The following is a 21,620-nucleotide window of genomic DNA, read 5'->3' as shown; positions in this document are numbered from 1 at the left end:
TACATGTTTTGATCAGTGGTTTCATTTTTCCCGTAATAAAGTTGGATTAGTAAGTTATTTCTTTTTATTGATGTCACATAAAAGAGAGTTGGTATTCAATGTGTAAAAAGTGAAGAAAAAAAAGTGAATATAGCATTAAATATTATATCACTGCTTTCAAATATTTTGATATCCGATGTCAAAAATATTTGTATCAACAATAATTTTTTCCAATTTATAAAAATATTTTTATCAACAAATCATTTTTTTTCCGTTTATAAAAATATTGTATTAACAATACACTTTCCATTTATATTCGTATCAACAATAAACTGTTTTTCATTTAAAAAATATTTATATTAACAATCTATCTTTTTTCGATTATAAAAATATTTATATCAACAATACGCTTTTTCCTGTGTTAATAAATATTTGTTCTATAATGCACATTTTTCGTTTATAAAAAAATTTATATCAACAATACATTTTTTTTCATTTATAAAAATAATTGTACCAATAGTAAACTGTTTCCCGTTTATAAAAAATATTTATATCAACAATTTATTTTTTTACATTTATAAAAATATATGTAACAAAAAATATTAAAATTAAATTTTTTCAATTTTTAAAACAAAAACAAAAATCACTTAGAAAAGAAATAAATTTTTATTTTAATTGCATAAATTTTAATTAATAATATTAATTAATTAAATTGTTGAGAGAAGATATGTTTGTTTCAGAAAATGGGTTTGGTTTGTTGAAAAAAGTGGGTTGGAATAAAATCAAAAGCAATGACGAGAGATACAAAGAATGGAGATATGGTAAGATTATGATAATGCACATCTCGAGGATATTAGTCACTATGCATTAAATGCATTTCAGCATACCAGAAATAATATAATAAATAACATTGTCATTATATATAAAAATATTTGGGGATATTAGTCACTATGCATTAAATGCATTTCAGCATACCAGAAATAATATAATAAATAACATTGTCATTATATATAAAAATATTTGATTCAATAATAAACTTTTCTCGCTTATAAAAATAGCATCATTCATAAAAAATTTGGATTAAAAATACTTTTTTTATCTATATAAAAAAAATGGATCAAGAAAATATTTGTTATAGTTTTTATAATTATATGTCATATGTTATTTTAAAAATATATATACATAAATATTCTTTATTAAAGAATATGGACTAAAATATTTATAAATATACTATAATTAAATATTGTTAAAATCATTTATACAGCATATTAGAGAGAGAAAAATCAGTCATGTTATCTAATTATGCATATAAATACACATTCAATAAAATAAATATAAATAATGTTAACATAATAGAGAGAGAAATAAAAAACATATTAAAATCAAAATAAATGTAAACATAAATAAACGCTACAAAAATAATACGAATGCTTAAAAAATTTTGTTTTTTATGATACTATTTATATCACTTTAATTACAAAATATTGTTGTTACACTTTTATTTAGCAAGAAAATTTAAAAATTAATAGTAAAATAGTATGAAAGTGTATTTAATTTAAATTAAATGGTATATTAAACATGTATTTAATTTGTAATAATACCACATTTAATTTGATATGCAATCTCTTGGTAATCTCTTGGTAATCTCTAAAGTTGAAAGGCCTTGTGAAGTGCATCAGACAGGAGAATAAGGAACCGATCTCCCTGTATCTCCTCCATCAGAATCTGCTTAGGTGCAGGCCAGTCTTCAGCAGTGCTCTTCGGGGTATTGGAATCAGTAACTTAGTTAGCTTCCCCTTTAGCAGATTCATCTCCATGTGAGCCAAATTTGATGGCCTCACCAGCTCCCATATCTTGTTCCAGCTTTCCATTCTCATGTTCATGCACAACAAATTTGCCTCCTTCAACACCATTCTCAATCGGTCCTTGAACCATCTTAAATCCCGCAATTCTCTCCCCTTCCATTCTGTCAAAATTTGGTTACGAATTCGGTTATGAGTTAGCTTGGACCTGCAAAATAAGTAGTTAGTTATAGGGCCTCTGCAGTGGCAATTGAATGTTGGTAATAATTCTTACAGTTAGACCCCTACAATTATCAGCAACACAATCTGTTTCACTTAGGAACTCATGAGCGTACAGAATCTTGTCATCACCGTAATTGTTATCTCCTGCTAAAAACAGAAAAATGAATGACTGGTTAGCAAAAGTGAAACACTTAGCAAAGGCAGATGGCATAATATGGTGGCAAACCAAAAGTCCACCAGATAAACATCACGTTGTAGCCTATGATTGCTGCCAGAGAATCTGCCGTGCAAAAGCATCTTAGCACCTCAATGGCGGCATGTTGATAACATTGGAGAAGAATGAAGGAAACTGATACATGTTAAACTCTTTAATTACTGTAATTGTTGTTAAAATCTGGAACCAATTGATTGATGTATGAAAATCCTGAAAACAATGGAAAACAAAAATATATTGTTAAAAATCTCATTCATCTTTCCAATTCTTGCTATATGGTTCTGCCAAAAATATATTGTTAAATTGAAACAAAACAACACATAGATGAGAATACATAATAGAAACAGAATAATTATAGAATAGTAACAACAAATAGAAAGGATTTATCGACCTCATTCACAACAGGCAAAAACTGATATTGATGACGACGACTGGATCACTTCATATAGAGAAGTAACCCAACAGCAGGTTTCTCATCAATCAATTGTGCAGCCCAAGAACCTACATTTCCAAAACCCTGTAAAAAAATACACGGTTTCGGATCAAAGTGCTAAATCCAAAAACTTCATTGAAGTAGAAATGTGATACACAACAACGCGAGCCAAGGTTTATAATAAAGCCAAGGTATAAATATGAAAATTATTGATGATACTCAATTAGAGGATATTATGATAAAATAGTTTTAAATATTTTCAGAATTGGATGATAAAAACATCTTAGAAGTCAAAATCCCAACAAACCTGGAGGACCCAATGTGCACAACTCAAGAACCTTGCAATTCCAAGGGCAAAAACATAGTGTGCTGTGAATGGTTCAACAATCTGAAAGTTCAATTTCAGAATTAACTACAAACAGTTTCAAACAATTAAACCATAGTAAAGTAAAAGGAACAGACTGAAATATATTTTTAAGAGACCTTTGTGTTCTGCATGACTCGCAATTGAGGTAGAACTGATACAGCTTCAAGATAAACACAAAAAGCCCAGAAAATCTGGTTAATAGTATGATGCTGGGTTGTGGGATGAACGAACAAAGACAGCACAGCACAAGGAATCACCTGTATTTGGGTATAAGAAAATTAACACACTCCATCGATACTCACAGCAACTGATCCTCTATTCACTTTGATGCATGTCCTTTTCACCAAGTAAATTCTATCAAAAATAAAATTCCTCCAACCATAGGATTTTAATATTTAGATTTAAAAAACACAATTCATCAATAAGATAGATGAAATTTCGGTGACATTGAACCCATTACCCATATTGAGATTGTAAATTTTTTATTCTTCAATACATTTTCTTCAAAATAAACCAAAAATTCTCCAAAATCACATTTCTCATTATGAGACATCAGGCTCTATGGTTTTGCACAAGAGAAATCATCGTAAGTACCACAAAATACAAAATACAAAATACACTTTGAAACCTCGTTTGACACGAGCAAACCAAACTTTAAGACAAAAGGGCAAACCAAACTTTAAGACAAATGAGCAAACCAAACTTTAAGACAAAAGAGCAAACCAAACTTTAACAAATAAAAGCGGTCTTGTTTTGTAGTTACTCTAAATTTGCCGTTTTGTAGTTACCGCCCTGATCGTTGGTGATTGTCTTATGAATACAAAGAAATAAACAACATTTCAAAGAAGTGGTGATGAATTATTATAAGCTGCACTACAATGCTTGAACTTTTCCTCTGTTATTATCTAATTAGCAAGCTATTCTAACATGTCAGTTCATAAAAGGCATTTAAAATTATCAGTTCAGACCAAGATAACATAAGGCAGAGGTAGTATTATAAGGACCATTGCAGCCCAAGTACATTTCAAGGTCATCATAACCATAACCAAGGTCCTATCCTGGAGATTCAAAACAGTTAGACAAAATTCACAAAAAGGATACTAATTCATTACATGAAGGAGCAGAAAAGCCAATGGCAGCAATACATGAAGAAGCAGAAAAGCCAATGGCAGCAATACATGAAGGAGTAGAAAAGCCATAACTCCACCATGTGATGACCTTGTTGAGTCATATTCTGAAATCTGGCCACGACTGGACATCAAACATGCTACTGCAGACCGATATTAAGGCACGATTAAGCATTTCTACGTCGTGACTTGCACCTGCACATGTTCACACATACATCAGATCTGCTATGCACAAAAATACATACTAAAGCAATGTAATATTGAAAATTAAGAAGCTGAAACACATAATCTTCAAAAGCAAACAGGGAAGCTAAGTGAGAAACCATGCTACCGAGAGTTGTTTTCAGATTATAACTAAGACTTCGCCATACTTTCAACAAACTGCAACCAAAGAGTAAAATAAATAAACATCACATAATTGTTTCTTTATAAAGAGGAATCGACATTTTAAGCATATTTACAACTTCAAAAATGTTATCTCTTGAGCTTACTTCACCTGTATTTTGGGTAATGATGTGCAACACAAAGTTTAAGCTGCTCTAAAATATCTTTCACAGCAGAAACCATACCATGTACGCTAAGCTTTGGAATAGCCAACCTAAACCTGTAACTCATTAACAACCACATAAATTGAAAAAACTTCCAAACAAAACAGAGACGATGTTCCGAAGATTACATGTTTTACCTTCAAGATCTAAAACCATTGCTTTTAGCATGTACGAAGCGACATCTTTTAGGGTTTCGTTACGGATGTCGTAGTTTTGGAGAAGTTGTTGCATCTTGAGAACCATATAGAGGGACCCAATTTCTTCACTTTCAAACCACCAATTTCTTCCTCGAACATCCTCTCTGCAAAAACCTACGAATAACCCATGATTCAAAATCCAAAAAGATTACATTTTTCCTAATGAATATAACAAAACAAAGAAATCTCATGATTCAAAATCTAAAAAATATTGAAGAACCATACCTGAGACAGCATCTTCAGCTACTTTACTAAGCCATGAAAATCTACAAAACCAGTAAATGGGAAAAGTGAAAACTGATGAAAGAAAAGAGGAAAGAAAGAAAGAGAAGAGGAAAGAAAGATTGATACTTGTTTTTGGTTTTTTTGTGTTAGGTTTGATCCGGACAAGCCAGGTAGATGGGAAAAGTGAAGAAAGAGAAGAGAAAAGAAAGAAAGAGCAGGAAAGAAAGAATGATACCTGCAAACAGTGTATTCATTGGGAAGACCATGACTGCTGTTGCTGTTTTGCAGAGGAAACTTTTCTACTTTTTCTCGTCCATATGCAACCGGTTAATGGGTTGAATAATATAAAATAATGGAGACAGCAAAGGAATGGCACAAAAAGGTCCCAATTATGTAACTAATACCATCTAATTGCCTGACAAATGATTACTTTGGACCTAATTTGCCCCCATAAGTGAGATTTGTCACTTAATAAAGCAAGGGTTAAGTTGTATAATCCAGCACAGTTTTCTTTCTTATATTATAGATTCGAACATCTATTTTTATTCATTCCTATTTTATCGCTAGTCGTTATCAATAGGCAAAAACACAGAGCACTATCTCGCGGTTGTTATGTTACTTGTGCATAGTTCTTCTGATATCCACATTTTCTCAAACAGCTAGTACTCAAATTCAAACTCGGAGATGGAGTCTCTGAAATCCTCGTTCCTCTCCTCTACGCCACTCTTACCTCCACACCACACCAAGAAGACCAAGAAAAACAACCACAACAAATCCATTCTCCCCATTCGCAGTTACACCCCATCCCACGAAGTACACCGTGACCCATGGTCCCCTCACACCGGCGACCCAACCAAACCAAAACCCAATCACCTCAAACCTAAAACCCCTCTCTCCGACAACAACGCCCGCCGCATAATCAAGGGTAAAGCTCGCTATCTCAGCGCTCTGAGGAGGAACCAAGGTCCCAAAGCTCAAACTCCTCGTTGGATTAAGCGAACTCCTGAACAGATGGTTCAGTATTTGCAAGATGATCGTAATGGTCAGTTGTATGGGAAACACGTGATTGCTGCTATTAAGAAGGTTCGAGCTCTTTCGGAGATGGCGGATGGGGTGTATGATATGAGGGTGGTTATGGGTTCTTTTGTTGGGAAGCTTACTTTTAAGGAGATGTGTGTTGTGCTTAAGGAGCAAAAGGGGTGGAGACAAGTTAGGGATTTCTTTGGCTGGATGAAAATGCAGGTCTCTCTCTCACTCTCTTCATTTCCCCCTAATCAATTGGTGTGTAGCATAAATGAAGTGATTTTTATTAAAAGTAACTTATATGTAAAGTGATTTATGTTTGAATACATTCGCGCAATGTTAATGTGAGGCTAGAATTGCTTTTTTTAGTTGAATATACTAATCTAAGCCTCAAACTAGAATCTGTTTTGGAGCTAGAATTCTTAGATACTGGGTTAAGTTACTTGCATGACTCATTTTATTTTGAGGAGTGCAACATTACAATCTTTTAGACATGATGAAATTCATGATGGTCTTTAGTTAAGAGGCAAAATTATGACGGCAGTCCTTTAAATTTGATCTTTACTTTGGATTGGTTCTTTAAGTTTTTTTTGGGTCCTGTATTGGTCTTTTAAGTTACACTCTATGAATCTATTTACACCGCTATCCTTTAAATTACGCTCTTCTTGCATTGTTCTCCTTTATCTTACATTTTGTGACTGTGTGAACCCAACTTTTGTTCTATAGCTAGAGATGAGCGATCTTCATGTGCCCAATCATCTCACACGACACTAGGAATGAACGACTCATTGTTTTAGGTTCTTGAATTTGAATCATTACTCTTGAATAAAGAAATTGTTGTGAAATATTTGCTTCTTTGGTTCTAAGGTTTTCGGATTTCATAATTTAAATGAAAAACAAAGTGAAAGGAGAAGGGAAATGGACGGATCTGACATGTCTATGTGACTTATCTCAAAATCAAAATGCCTCATGTGCTTTTTAAACCGAAATTGTTGAAAATGCTAATGGTGCAAACAAAATGTAACATGAAAGACCAATACGAGACAAAAGAAACTTAAAGAAGCAATCCGAATACAGGTCAAACTCAAGACCGCAAAGAATAAATGTAATTTTGCCAACTAAATAATACAGAACCCACTTTTTATTTGATGGGACCTACTCTCTATATTGTATTGCTACTTGCTAGTTTGTTTTATTTATGTTATTTGGCCTAATTGTATAGAAATTGAACCCGTGTATTGATAGTCCTATGCTTCAACAGCTGAGCTACCATCCGAGTGTTATTGTCTATACTATAATATTGCGCCTATATGGGCAAGTTGGAAAGCTTAATCTGGCGGAAGAAATCTTCTTGGAGATGCTCGATGCAGGTTGTGAACCAGATGAAGTGGCTTGTGGTACCATGCTCTGTTCTTATGCAAGATGGGGGCGCCATAAGTCCATGTTATCTTTCTATTCAGCTGTGAAAGAAAGGGGAATAATTCTCTCGGTTGCTGTCTTCAACTTTATGCTATCATCATTGCAAAAGAAATCACTCCATAGAGAGGTTGTTCTGGTGTGGAGGGATATGGTAAGAAATGGGGTAGTACCTAATTATTTTACTTATACGGTAGTCATTAGTTCTCTTGTCAAAGAAGGGCTGCACGTCGATGCTCTCGAGACTTTTGATGAGATGAAGAATAGCGGATTTGTCCCTGAGGAATCAACTTATAACTCACTCATAAATTTAAATGCTAAAAATGGAAACAGAGATCAAGTGCAAAGACTGTATGACGAAATGAGGTTTCATGGAGTAGCTCCTAGTAATTACACTTGTGCTACACTTATATCTTTGTATTACAAATACGAGGATTACCCTAAAGTCCTCTCTCTCTTTTCTGAAATGGCAAGAAACAAAACCCCAGCTGATGAAGTCATATATGGTTTGCTTATAAGAGTTTATGGAAAGCTTGGTTTATACGAGGATGCTTGCAAAACATTTGAAAAGATAAAATACCAAGGCCTACTCACCAATGAGAAGACATATTTGGCAATGGCACAAGTCCTTCTTGCTTCAGGAAATGTCGACAAAGCTTTAGAAGTTATTGGACTCATGAAGTCTAGAAACCTACGGTTCTCTCGATTTGCTTATATTGTCCTGTTACAGTGTTACGTGACTAAAGAAAATGTAGTATCAGCTGAGGGAACATTTTTAGCTCTATGCAAGTCAGGGCTGCCCGATGCCGGTTCTTGTAACGATATGCTTAGTCTGTATGTAGGACTTGATTTGATGAACAAGGCGAAGGAATTTATCGTTCGAATAAGGAAGGACGGGACACAATTTGACGAGGAGCTGTACAGGACAGTCATGAAGGTTTATTGCAAGGAGGGAATGCTGCCGGAAGCTGAGCAGTTGACAAATGAAATGGTTAAGTATGAATCTCTCAAAAATTCTAAATTCCTCCAGACATTTTATTGGATTCTTTGTGAACATAAGGAGGATGTGCAAATTGATGATAAACTAGTCACCATGAAGTCCACTGACAAACTCGATACTACAGCTCTTGGGATGATGCTCCGTGCATATCTGACAAATAACAACTTCAGTAAGACAAAAATGTTACTGAAACTATTGCTGGGTTGTGCAGGGGGATCAAATATTGTTTGTCATATCATCATTAATTTGACTAAAAATGGTATATCTCTACTTCGAAATTGATCGCACCTCTTTCTGTGATATCTTTTTTGATGTTTCTATTTTCAACCTTCTTTTTTTCCACAGGAGAAATCAGTAAAGCCGAATCACTCAACCATCAATTGATTAGCCTTGGCTGCAAAATGGAAGAAGTCACTGCAGCTTCTTTAATTAGCCATTATGGGAAACACCATATGCTCAAACAAGCTGAGGATATTTTTGCAGAATATGTAAATTCTCCAACGTATCGTAAACTATTTTATAACTCTATGATTGATGCATATGCCAAATGCAGCAAACAAGAAAAAGCATATTTGTTATATAAGCAAGCAACAGAGGAAGGACATGATTTAGGTGCTGTTGGTGTTACCCTTGCTGTAAATGCTTTGACAAATGAAGGTATGGCCACACTTAACTAAACTAAACTCGTATCAACCTGAAATGCAACACCTTGTCCTCTCAGATAATTCTACCAATGAACTGGAATATGCTATAACAATTAACAACTCTTGAGTTATTATCTCTCACTATCTATAGCTTTTTTATATGCAAATCTAAAGTTTTTTTGGATTGAAAAGAGTCGTACAGTACAACAGTTAGCAAGTTTCAGGAACATCAATTATTTTTTCTTGCTTCTCTTTTCACCATGTGGTTACTTAACATTTAACTGGTGATTTTATACGTATTTATTAATCAGGAAAACATCAGGAGGCTGAGAATATCATCTCCCGGAGCCTTGAAGAAAACATAAAACTTGATACTGTTGCTTATAATACGTTTATCAAATCCATGCTTGAAGCAGGTTTGATCTCAAGCTTTCTGCTTACATAAGAAAGATAAAGTTAAAACAGCAAGCTTGCTAATACAGTTTATTTCACATTGTAGGAAAATTGCATTTTGCATCTAGTATTTTTGAGCTCATGTGTACCAATGGCATCACTCCATCAATTCAAACATATAACACTATGATAAGGTTATAGTTTCTATAAGCTGTCCTCCGCTGATAAAGGTTTTGTATCTATTCTTTTGGTTGCTAATTTTTTGATCAATGTTAAACTCTATGCAGTGTCTACGGAAAATATCAAAAGTTGGACAGAGCTGTGGAGATGTTCAACAAAGCTAGCTCATTAGGCGTCCCTTTGGATGATAAAGCATATATGAATTTGATAGGCTATTATGGGAAAGCTGGTAATGGACCATTTTACATAACAGATGAAATTTTGATAATTCTAGATGCAATTTTGCGCTTGAAAATTTCATTCTACCTGTTTTCTCGTGCATAATATTTTTTTTGTATCCAATATAATTTCCATGAAATGGAGAGTGCAAACATAATGTGATTAGCACATGATGATTGGTGATTAGTTCATTTACTTTTCATGATTGGTGTTCTACTTAGTCCCAAGAAAGCTCATAATTATGTATTTTGCAGGTATGATACAGGAAGCTTCACAGTTGTTTAGTAAAATGCAGGAAGAAGGAATTAGACCTGGAAAGGTAAAGTTGAAAATTTCTTACTATATTTTCAAGACTCAAGTATTACTTTACAACTCTTGTTGAATTAATTTTATTTAAAAGCTTGAGATATGTTAAGGTCCAAAATAATGACATATTTTACATTGAATTGCAAGGCACATTTTACATTTGTGATTTTTTAAATAATGACTGTTATAGAGAATTAGAGCTAATTCTTTGCCTTTGCTGGTGATTACAGATCAGCTATAATATTATGATATATGTATATGCAAATGCTGGAGTTCTTCATGAAGTAGAGAAACTTTTCCAGGCCATGCAGAGACAAGGTTGTTTGCCCGATTCTTCCACCTATCTTTCACTAGTCCAAGCATATACAGAAAGCCTAAATTACTCCAAAGCTGAGGAAACCATATATACTATGCAGAGCAAGGGCATTTCACCATCCTGTGCCCATTTTAATATTTTGCTCTCAGCATTCATAAAAGCCGGGATGATTGATGAAGCCAAGAGGGTATATGCAAGAATATCAACTTTCGGTTTAATTCCCGATCTCATATGTAACCGAACAATTCTGAAAGGTTACCTGAAATATGGACGTGTGGAAGAAGGAATCAACTTTTTTGAAAGTATACGCAAATCAACAAAAGGGGACAGGTTCATCATGAGTGTAGCTGTACATTTATATAAATCCGCAGGAAAGGAAAGCCAGGCTAATGAAATATTGAGTTCAATGAACAATATGAGGATTCCTTTCCTCAAAAAACTTGAAGTGGGATCGGGGAGAGAGTGAAAGTTCCTTGAGATATAAACTACTTAAAAAATGCATGTATGTTTGAGAAGCAATATGGTAACAGAGAAGAGCCGGCAATGATCATCGAGCTTGTATATATTACTTAATTGACAATGGTGTTGAGGGAACCCTGGCTATAGCTCTGCATTACTGCTGGCAAGGATGATTGAACAATTTGAACTCTTAGTTCAAAATGTACTTTTGCTGTTAACGACGAGGACCCGGGCCACTTTCATATCCGTAAATTCTGTATATGCCAAGAAAGTGTTTATTCTACCTCCCAATTAAAGGAAGTTGAACCAAGGAGTAACTTGTGCAACTATTATGATAAGAGTGTGTTTAGTGGGGATACTTGTGAACACTTGGGGTTCACAAGTGACTCTTTGGCCCCATAAATTTATACACGTGTACAGATTTATATGTTCATTGAAATTCCATATTCGTTGACCACATAAAAGGTCAGTTATCAATTTCATTCCTTGCCAAAGCCTAATATTTATATTTATCCGACTCAATAAGTAACAAGAATATCAATCCTAAACTATATGAACCTTTTAGTCTTATTACTACGTCACAGAAAATAACTGGTGTACATCAATTTCAGGAACTTGTTGATAGCATTTTTTGATATTCTAGCAGGACCTCTCTTTCTAAAGTCTTATAAAACTTGTTGATGAACCTCTGCTCTTTCATCCATCCACTTGTATCAGAGGTGTGTTAGCAACAACAATCTTCCATGCATCCTCCATAGTGGCGACATCCTCCATAGTGGCTATGTCGCCGCAATCTTTGTCCTGCTTATTTCCTCTAGTGCAAAGGCCTTATTGAGATTTTCTCGTTTTTTAATATAAATTCATTTTAAAAATTCCATATGCATTAATGACTTTTTTTATAATTTTTTATATCGAATTTACTTTTGATAAACATAAATACTTGTATATATCATTAATATAGAAAACTGCAAAACTCAATGTCCATTTTCACTGAAAGAAATTCTACTACTATTATTATTACTACTATTATTATTACTATTATTATTATTACTATTATTATTATTATTATCATTATTATTATTACTATTATTATTATTACTATTATTATTATTATTATTATTATTATTATTATTATTATTGCAACCTTAAAGTAATTAAGAGTAAAAGAGACACTTGAATCCAAATCTTGATTACTTCATTTCTTATTAATCATCAGTCTACAAGACTGATTCACATCACACAGATATGAACAAGAAACAGTTATAGGACCGATACTAAAGAAAGACCACTCAGTAATTGCAATATCATGCTAGTGCTATTTTTGTAAAGATGGATACAAACATAACATTGTCAGCTTCTAAGTTCTACTTTAAGCTTTACTATCCACAGCCATAGCCACAGATTCCTGCTTTGCTGCAGCAGTTTTTGCTTGTTCCACTTTATTCATTTTTGCAAATATATTTCCATAAAACTGTGCATCCTTCTTGTTGTATTCTCTCACTTTGTCCTTCAATCTTTTGTACTCAATCTTCACATCCCTGGAACATCCACAGACCACATACCAAAGATTAATTTAAACAAAAATTTGAATTAGGACACTTTCTTCAGTTGTCCCTTTAGAACAAGGTACCTAATGTTTGCATATACAACATGAGGACCATACACGAAACCAAATGCATACCTGTTATCTGGATCAATTTCAAGGGCTTTCTTAATATCCATTTCAGCCAAATCCAAGTCTACAAGATGAATATATGCTTGTGCCCTACGGTATAGTGCTTTTACATTCCTACTATCAAGCTCTAACACCTACACAGTAAAACAAAACTCTCATAAGGTCAATCAATGGATTTCACTTCATTTCCTCTTGAATTCAACTAAACAAAGATAACAAAAAAGCAGAAAATTTCATAAACTAACCTTTGTGCACAACTTCTCTGTCTGTTTGTAGTCCTTGAGTTTCAGCTTGCATGCTGCATTGTTAAGATTGCACGTAATTTTCAATGTTTTGGTCTGCTGTTTCTCCTCATCACTAAAGGTGGAATCGTACTCAATATACTTCATGGCCTGTCACACAGAAAAAGAATAAGAAATCATGTATAATTAACTCACTTTTTTACTACAGCATGTCTGTAATTTACATAGCAGCTTGGGGTCTTTCTGTTTCCGTAAGTGTACCTTTTCGTATCTCTTTGATGCTCTTTCATGTTTACCAGCTTTGAACAATGCATTACCTTCTTCCTTTTTCTTTCCAGCTGCCTCAATCTTCTCTTGCGTAGTCATATCCCATGATTCCTTTTCCTGCACCCCACTTTTTAGTCAGTAACTTAGCCAAAATTAGAAAACCTGAAGAAAATTAAGGCATGAGTTCTCACCTTTACAAAGGAAACCAGCTCAACTGCATAGTAAACGGTGGAATTAGGAGGAACAGTAGCCAATTCCTGAGGGGAGGCAGATGAACCAAAAGCATACTCGGGCTGTATGACCACCAATGCAACTTCCCCTTGCTTCATATTCTTCACAGCTCTATCAAGTCCAAGAATTACTTGCTCTACACGGTACATGGAAGATACCAATTAGGATCATTGTAGAAGCTTATATAAAGAGTCAAAAAGTTCAACTTAAAACCATTGTTTAAAAGTACCTTCATCAATTTTGAACTCAAATGGCTGATCATCATCATGACCCTTCTTAAGAAAGATAGTTCCATCTTGTAGCTTGCCAATAAGTTTCACTGAATCAATGGAAATAATGCTTCTATTCAATACTACAATCCAATATAAAATACAAGGAAGCAAACAAAACACAAACTTTAGCAAAACTGTACCTTGAACCACAGCTCCATCATTTGGCCTTTCATACCCCTCTCCTTCCTTCAAGATCTTCTTAAGGACCTTCCCGTCCTTAGTAATGTCAGATATGGTCTTCCACGAGACTAACTCTAAATCTATTTGAAGTGAAGCATTTGGAGGTACAGCGCCATCATCTCCTGATGCAGGTTTTCCACTCTCCCCAAATGCATCTGCAAAATTTATAAAACTCAATAAACTTACACAACCAAGCAAAACATGTATTTACATAATTCTAATAATAACAAAAGTTTGACTCACATTCTGGCTTAACATTCAAGAGAACTTTCTCTCCCTTCTTCATTGTTTTCACAGCCTTTGCCAAAGCAGGACAGAAATAACCTGCATCATAGTCAATTACCAGCAATCAAAAACTATCTTTTATACCCAAACAATTTATAGGTTTGAGGTATGAAACTTACCCTCTTGAACAGTAAACTCCACTCCATCAGATTTTGAAATAATCGTCCCATCTTCAAGACGAGCTTCATATTTAACTACAGAAAGAATGAAAGCACCACAAATGTGAGATAATAATGATCAATCAATGTTACAGAATAGATGTATCAAAGAGGATAATAGCTCAAGTTTCGTACCGAATACTTCATCAAGATCCTTAGGATTTTCCCATTTCTCTCCTTCAATTATTATGTTCTTCAATATCCCACCATCCTTAGTAATGTCCTTGACACTCGTCCAAGACAGTAACTCCACATCAAACCGAAGAGTCGCCTTCGGAGGAATAGTAGGAGGCGACCCAGACTCACCATAAGCCAACTCTGAAGGTATTGTGAATATAGCATTTTCACCCTTCTTCATAGTTTTGATACCTTCATCCCACCCCTTGATCACTTGGCCTGCATAATGATGAAACCAAGGGATTACAATCATTGGATCATGAAGATCTATGAATCACAAACTCAACAACGATAAACATCCATTACCTTGACCGAGCTTAAACTTGAAAGTAGTACCCCTATCGCGGCTCGAATCAAACTTAGTTCCATCAAGCAACGTTCCGGTATAATGCACTACAAAAATCAAGAACAAACGCAATTATAATCACATTACATTATTACTATTTACCAATCCAATTCGTTATGCCAAATAGCGTTTGAATTACCTTCAACTTGATCTCCATCACTCGGAGATTCCCATCCTTCTCCTTCCTTAACAAGCTTCTTCTTCAAACCGCTCCTCCCAATTTCCTTCTCTTCACCGACCTTGTGGATCGGACTCACCACCTCTTCTTCCTCCGGCATTTCCATTTCGCCTGATGCTGGAAAATCGAAATCCTCTTCCATTGATGAAAATCAAAAAGAGATTTTGAAAGAATCAGAGAATGATTTATGAGCTTCGAGAATTGGTGTTTATGAAATTGTTGAATGATGCATTACGCGATCGCGAGTGTGTGTATATATATAGAAGAAAAGGAGTAAAATGAGTGTCTAGAGAGTTCTTTGATTCAAAGGTGTATCGTGATCGTTCTAGAATCATCTAATTTCAGTTTTTTTTTATTCTCATCGTCGTTGTAGTATATATAAATATTTATTTAATTTAATTATAAGTGAAAATAAATATGGAAAATGTGGTAACGAGAGCTTGTTCAAATCGCTGGATCTAATTGTAAAGGGACTGTTCGTTATTTGTCCGCGGGAATATAACCGATTGTTGAACGTTTCCTATTTTGATACCACTGATAATAATTAAAAGTAAAATTCTTTATTTATTTATTCAACCAAGATTTTAAAAATGACTAAACTTTTGTTTTGTTGTAAATTAATTTTTATTTATTTTGTATTGAATTTTAATTATGATACATTTTTTTAATATGATTAATAAATTAATATTATAGTAATTTATTATTAACTTTTTTCATTTATAACAAATTATAATTGATCTTACCGCGATCTGTACGGAAGTGCGGCCGGTGGACGTCACGGACTTGATGCAATCAATGAAGGAGGAGGGGAGTGTAGCTGCAGACACATCGATGCCAAAATGAGAATTGGTAGTAGAGGTAGCAAGGTTAGAGTGTAGAAAAGTGAATATCTGACCCTTTTGTAGAGGAGGGTATGTATGGCGAGCCCCGACGTTGGGCTAATGGTCTCCGTTATGGGCTGAAGTCCAAGCTCATAACGAATGACTGCCAGGATTTTCGACGACTAGTGGGGGTGAGCAGTACGTGCTCACCATATGGATCAACTGCCTGTGATCTTCGAAGACGTGGGCGCAGCCGCCCATTACGGGAGACAAAATTGTCTTGCTTGTCGCACAAGACGTGGAAGGCAGAATAGGAGCCCCGAGTCGTTGCTCGTAGGCATAGGAGTAATGACTTAATGTCAGTTTGTACGTCGAGGAGGGTCGATGGACACAATGCGGAGCGAGTTACATTCGAGCCCGTAATGGTGAGCTCGCATTATCGCAGACGTTGCTCGTCGTGGGTTCCTTTGTCCGTGAGTACGCGAGCATAACACGAGCGTAGGACAGTGTGTTTTGTCAGGATTCTGGTTGACAGTTTCACTTGGCCAAGAAAAGTTTCCAGTGTTACAAGGGCATAAATATGCACAAGCTCATTGTTGGAGGCGCTGTAAACCACGTCGAGGAGATAGAGTTTTGCGGGGAACAACTCTGCTTATGCTTGAGCTGATCGTCTGGGTCTGCTCGTGAGTTATCTTTCTAATCGTGCATTCGCACTGAGCTATCCTTTGAGGTATGCTCGTGAAGGAACGAGGGAGTTTTTCGTTTGTGTTCGACTATGTATGCTCGGGATTCAGAGAGATGGAGAAGTGATGTGACTTGAAGAGACAACTATTCGTCCCCTCGAGCCATGTGTGTGGGTTTTTCGATGCGTCATCATTAGGTTCTATGCCTAGGGGTAATTATGAGTCGTAACATCGATATGTTACCCCAAATGGTGCCACGTTTTCTTGTGCAAGGTCCTCATCTTATAAATAAGGAAAGGATTTAGTCATTTGCACCTTTCCGTTTTCCTACCGCGTCTACTTCCTCTGAGATTTGAGCCTGCCTTTGCCTGTTGTTTGTTGCTAACTTGTCTACGTTCCTTCATTTTCCTTCAAAACAAGTAAGTTTGCCTTTGGTTTTGGACTTTTGCATTTTATTTCTGCATCGACTAGTTTTGCATGTTGAACTCCGGCGAATGTTGGTGTTTGGCAGTGGTTTCTCCATTTTCAAACGCCGACTAGGAATTCGAGTAGAGACCTTAGAAATTTGTGTGATATTGAATCGGAGTCGCCGTTACGACACTGAGTAGACTTTGCACCGGTGGAATTCTTGAGTTTTTGATCCAGCTCTTGATTAAGTTCATGCGTTGAGGATCTTTCTCCCCGCAAAATTCATGGATTTATGGTGAAGTTCATGTGTCGGGGAGCATTCTCTCCGTGAAACTCATGAATTTGTGATGAAACTCATGTGTCAAAGAGCATTCTCCCCGTGAAGCTCATAAAATTATGATGAAACTCATGTGTCAGGGAGCATTCTCCCCTTGAAACTAATGAATTTATGATGAAATTCATGGGTCGGGGAGGGTCTTACCCGTGAAACTTATAAACTTATGATGAAATTGTTAGTCGAGGATAAGTTCTTCGTGTTCCTTGCTTGTCATTGAGTAAGGGCTTTGGTTGGGACCAAGGTAGTCAAGATCGAGATCTGGGTCGTAGGATCGTAAGATCTTACGATCTTTTATTGCCTCTTAGTGCTAAGATCTTGCAGAAATCTTTTTTCGTGTGCTTTTGTAGTCAAGATCGAGATCTTTTAAGTAAGATCGTAAAAACCATAGTGCTGGGCCCTGTTTTGTTGGGCTTTCTAACCGAGTTGGATTTTTTAAGTGAACCCGGTTTTTTTGTCCTCCTTAAGTTCTGTCTTTACTAACCCTAAAATTAAAAACGCAAAACAAAATCTTCCTCATACGATACTTTCCCCCTTCCACGAAAAACAGAAACTTTTCACCATCATCTTCGCCATTCTTCTCCCCCTGTTATCATCTTTGTTCTTCTCCCTCTATTATCATCCCCATTTCGTGTTCATCTTCTTCCTCTCACGATTCTGCCCTCTGTAATGACTTCAAATAAAGGATCACAAAACGCTTCATCAACTGCTGAAAGTGCTTCATCAACTGTCCTCTGTTATCATCCCCATTTTGAGCTACTTATTTTGAACTTGATCTTTTGAGCTTATTAAATTAGGGATTGATGATTATGAATTATTAATTAAATTACATGAATGTTATGATTTATAGGGTATCTTGTTCATGTATTATAATTTTCATGTTTTTGTCTATGTGAATTTACCATTTTGCCCTTTGGTAAGATCTTAAGTGTCGTGCTACAATCCTACTTTTACGATCTTTCATCGGTTGTCCGATCTTACTTAAGATCCCGTGCTTGACTACCTTGGTCGGGACAGCGTCCTCCTCCCTGTTCTCGCTCTTTCACTTAATTTGCGATGGAAAGGTGGATTTGATTTGATCGTCGAATTCACTATTATCCTCTACTTTTCAGGTTTCAATGGCTTGCAGTACCAAGGGTATTCATCTGGTCGTTACCATCACTGATTCCGGTCTGGATTGGGTTGGGGAGGAACCCTGAGGAATAGCCTCGTGTTTTGTTGATCGCACGGATGACTTGCACTCAATCGTCAAAATAGGCGCATGCGAGTTGGGCTTTCGGGAAAATTGGGCAATTTACCAGCCTACGCAAGAACAGCAAATCTGCTCATATTTTCCTGGGAATCGCTTTCCCATGTATGAGTTTGTCTTCAAAGAGTTGAAACTTCGATTTTCCTTCAGTGATTTCTAGAGTGGGGTCTTCGAGCATTGCGCTCTGGCGCTTTCCTAACTGCATTCGAATTCGATTGCCTTTATAAGGGCTTATGAGATGGTGTGTCGCTACCTCGAGATTGGCGCCACCATCCCATTGTTCTTTCGTTGTTTCCATCTTCAGCAACAATCCCCAAACAGCCGCCACAACTAGGTTTCTCTCAAGCAGCCAAAGAAGTGGTTTAAAGCTTTCACTGACTCAGTTCGTGCCTTCAAAGACAGCTACTACTTGATAAAAACTATGAGCCGAGCGGCCAAGGACTCGATATTCGAACTGAGGGTTAAGACAGATGAAGAGGGGCGCATGTGTCTCAAGGAGGATGAGATGAGAGTGAGAAGATGGAGATGGTTTCGAAATTTCATCTTCACTAGACTAAGGACCATTTTGACCAGAGTACCGACCACTACATCACTAAGTCGGGCGAGTTAGATCTCGAGGACCAGAGATTTTATTTTTATCATTCAAAAGACCCATCCAAAAATCATTCAACTTCAGATTGCTGGGGAAGTCTTTTTTTGCATTTCTTTTTTTTCTCGCATGTAACAAATGATGAAATTTTTTTAGAGCCTCTAAATACACAATCTCTACTATTAGTTTCTTGAAGCTGTCTTTAGCAAAAAGTAGTGTGGAACATTTCCAGCACCCATGTCGTTTTCAAATTAACATATATAATACACATTCGAAAAAAACATACTTTTTGGGCCTGCAGAATTGTTGCTCTTATAAACTCCATCCAACATCTTAAAAGCACTGTTATCCCCAAAATAAACAAAATTATACAGAAGGCAGCAATGGAACTATTAAAAATCAACAGACATTAATTGGTTAAAATCTGCTAATGAAAGCTTTCAACACTGTTCAAATGCAGCCTCAATGCTTCGTCCTAATCCGAGCACCCCAATCCTTCCTTTCGTTACATCGTGCCACTGTAAAAAACATAACCACAAATTAGATTCAAATACACAGCGAGAGTGTAGGAATATTCACAAACCGGGATGGGGTGGCTTGTAAATGAAACAGAATGCAATAGAATTTAGATCATAGCAGCTTCAACATATAATATGATAAGGACAACTCAAAAGTACTTAAATTTTGCCTTTTGTGGAAAAAGTGCAATTAGAAAATGGTGATTTAAGTAGTGTCTAAACTCTAAAATGCACCTCCTACATGTTTTTGTTGCAGAAACAAGTAACCTAGTTTTTAACTAAATTTGATAACGGCTTAATGGTTTGCAGACTCTGATGATGCATAGAACAACATGGATATATAGAAGAGAGCAAGGTAGGAAGGAAATGCTATCATCATAATTTATATATCTCATATCAATTGGAAAGGAGGTAAACTATAAGCACCAACAAAGTTGTAATCGCTAATTTGCCTAAACTTCAGGCAAAGATGAGTGCAAAATAGAGCATCAAGAGATCTTTACCCAGCTATATGATGCCCCTTGTAAGCTATTAATAATGCCTCGGTATTTTCTTTAAACTTTGATATATACTTGTTCAAGAACATCTCCTCGGGCAAGCATAACACATAAACAAAACTGGGAACCTTACAAAGATTTTGTGATTTCAAAAGCTGAAAAACTCTATATCGAGGAAACACTCGATCCTCAATGCTATACATCAAAATCATGGGCCGGTTAGCCAGTACGGACTTTGGCAGCATAACTGTATGTAAGAAGAATTCAATTCCAGCCTTTAATTTTTTGTCCGATACCCTAAGCAAAGTTGGAGCCTTTTTGAACATTTGCAAGGTCTCATCTTTAGAAAACCCAAAACTCTGAATTAAATCCAACTTTCTCTCAAATGTTTTATGGCTCAAACTGCTTATCGTATGAAGCCCGTGAATCAACATTCTTGAATTTTGATGGAATCCCAATTCTACAGCTTGCAAAACATGGTTTCTAACAGCAGATTGTGGTAAACTCAAAAGTCTCGATTGTCGTTTGAGTAGAATCAAAACCTGGTCCCCAACAATGCCACAGCTCTCTAAGAAAGCAATGTTGGAAACAAATAGTTGGTACATTGGGAGTAACCGACCACATTTGTACAAAACTTGAATAAGATCTTTCTCATTGTGTACAATTTTCTTAACAGCTTCCACCGAGGGAACCAACTGTTTTTTCAAACTAGCAGTCAAAAGGGTTGGATACATAGAAATAAAGCCGCTTAAATCAGAACCCTGAAAACCCAATTGTTGAAAGAGATCAACTTTAGGTCTGAGAGTTTTATCAACATCTGAAAACAGTACTTGACTTCTCTGACGAATGATGGTTTGAATCTGAGTTTGAGAAAACCCAATTTGTTTGAAAAAGTTGATCACAGACATGGGGTTTTGAGGGAGGGTGGTTCGTGAAAGTCGTTTAGAGATAAAAATGGATTGAGATTTAGATAATTTGAAGCTGGAGTTAAGGAAGTCAAATAGAGAAGTGGCTTCTTTTGAGTATTGGGTTTTTGGGGATGACGAAGAAGCAGTAGAAAATGAAAGGAGAAAGGATTGAAGTAAGCTAGAAGAGAAAGGAGGATAAAAAAGAAGAGAGCGTAACTTGAGAGATTGCATTGCATTAGGGTGTTCAATTTAACAAACGCGTTGCGTGCATGGATGATAAATAAGAGATGAAAACAAGAGGTTTTGTGTTAGGACTGGTTTGTGCAATTTAACAAACATGTTGCGTGCATGAATAGTAAGACATGACATAAGGGTTAATTTATTTTAGGTTTAAAACCATGAAAATAAAAAATGAGTGATAGAATAGAACACAAAATAGATTCTGTGGGTTTTGAATCAATAACAGAAGGATGAATCCAGGGAATGTCAAGGTTGAAGGAAGGACAGTATTTGCAATGTCAAGGTTTGAATT

At 35.7% G+C, this 21,620-nt stretch overlaps 3 protein-coding genes and 2 long non-coding RNA genes across 6 annotated transcripts; 1 reads left to right on the top strand and 4 right to left on the bottom strand.

Annotated features, from left to right (window-relative positions):
• Window positions 1-2,606: 2,606 nt before the first annotated feature.
• Window positions 2,607-3,754, bottom strand: LOC131607945 (uncharacterized). Its single transcript, XR_009285454.1, has 3 exons — window positions 3,134-3,754; window positions 2,958-3,038; window positions 2,607-2,734 (listed from the first exon to the last, which is right to left on the bottom strand). It is a non-coding gene; the product is annotated as an uncharacterized LOC131607945 (long non-coding RNA).
• Window positions 3,755-4,474: 720 nt separating this feature from the next.
• On the bottom strand, window positions 4,475-4,997 carry LOC131607944 (uncharacterized). Its single transcript, XR_009285453.1, has 3 exons — window positions 4,830-4,997; window positions 4,641-4,748; window positions 4,475-4,525 (listed from the first exon to the last, which is right to left on the bottom strand). It is a non-coding gene; the product is annotated as an uncharacterized LOC131607944 (long non-coding RNA).
• A 669-nt stretch (window positions 4,998-5,666) lies between these two features.
• LOC131603470 (pentatricopeptide repeat-containing protein At5g27270-like) lies at window positions 5,667-12,002 on the top strand. Of its 2 annotated transcripts, XR_009284402.1 has the most exons (9): window positions 5,667-6,356; window positions 7,399-8,812; window positions 8,899-9,210; window positions 9,509-9,613; window positions 9,697-9,784; window positions 9,878-9,999; window positions 10,244-10,308; window positions 10,526-11,535; window positions 11,682-12,002. XR_009284402.1 is itself a non-coding variant. In XM_058875782.1 (8 exons), the coding sequence occupies exons 1-8, from the start codon at window positions 5,799-5,801 to the stop codon at window positions 11,075-11,077; spliced, it is 3,216 nt and encodes a 1,071-aa protein (XP_058731765.1). In that variant the 5' UTR covers window positions 5,667-5,798; the 3' UTR covers window positions 11,078-11,547. The 2 variants fall into 2 exon arrangements, 1 of the variants encoding a protein (XP_058731765.1); XM_058875782.1 differs by lacking the exon at window positions 11,682-12,002 and having other exon boundaries at window positions 10,526-11,547.
• A 241-nt stretch (window positions 12,003-12,243) lies between these two features.
• Window positions 12,244-15,377, bottom strand: LOC131607943 (70 kDa peptidyl-prolyl isomerase-like). Its single transcript, XM_058879890.1, has 12 exons — window positions 15,043-15,377; window positions 14,864-14,950; window positions 14,516-14,776; window positions 14,342-14,416; window positions 14,181-14,261; window positions 13,898-14,092; window positions 13,715-13,804; window positions 13,446-13,621; window positions 13,249-13,371; window positions 12,991-13,137; window positions 12,752-12,879; window positions 12,244-12,608 (listed from the first exon to the last, which is right to left on the bottom strand). Exons 1-12 carry the CDS (start codon window positions 15,221-15,223, stop codon window positions 12,440-12,442), a joined length of 1,713 nt encoding a protein of 570 aa, XP_058735873.1. The 5' UTR covers window positions 15,224-15,377; the 3' UTR covers window positions 12,244-12,439.
• A 3,760-nt stretch (window positions 15,378-19,137) lies between these two features.
• Window positions 19,138-21,620, bottom strand: LOC131607941 (uncharacterized). The gene is made up of 2 exons (XM_058879889.1): window positions 20,187-21,620; window positions 19,138-19,683 (listed from the first exon to the last, which is right to left on the bottom strand). Exons 1-2 carry the CDS (start codon window positions 21,317-21,319, stop codon window positions 19,671-19,673), a joined length of 1,146 nt encoding a protein of 381 aa, XP_058735872.1. The 5' UTR covers window positions 21,320-21,620; the 3' UTR covers window positions 19,138-19,670.

The sequence above is a fragment of the Vicia villosa genome, linkage group LG5 (assembly GCF_029867415.1).
Source record: "Vicia villosa cultivar HV-30 ecotype Madison, WI linkage group LG5, Vvil1.0, whole genome shotgun sequence".
Taxonomy (NCBI): domain Eukaryota; kingdom Viridiplantae; phylum Streptophyta; class Magnoliopsida; order Fabales; family Fabaceae; genus Vicia; species Vicia villosa.
Note: the sequence above shows the minus strand (reverse complement) of the source record. Positions and strands in the feature narration are given on the sequence as shown.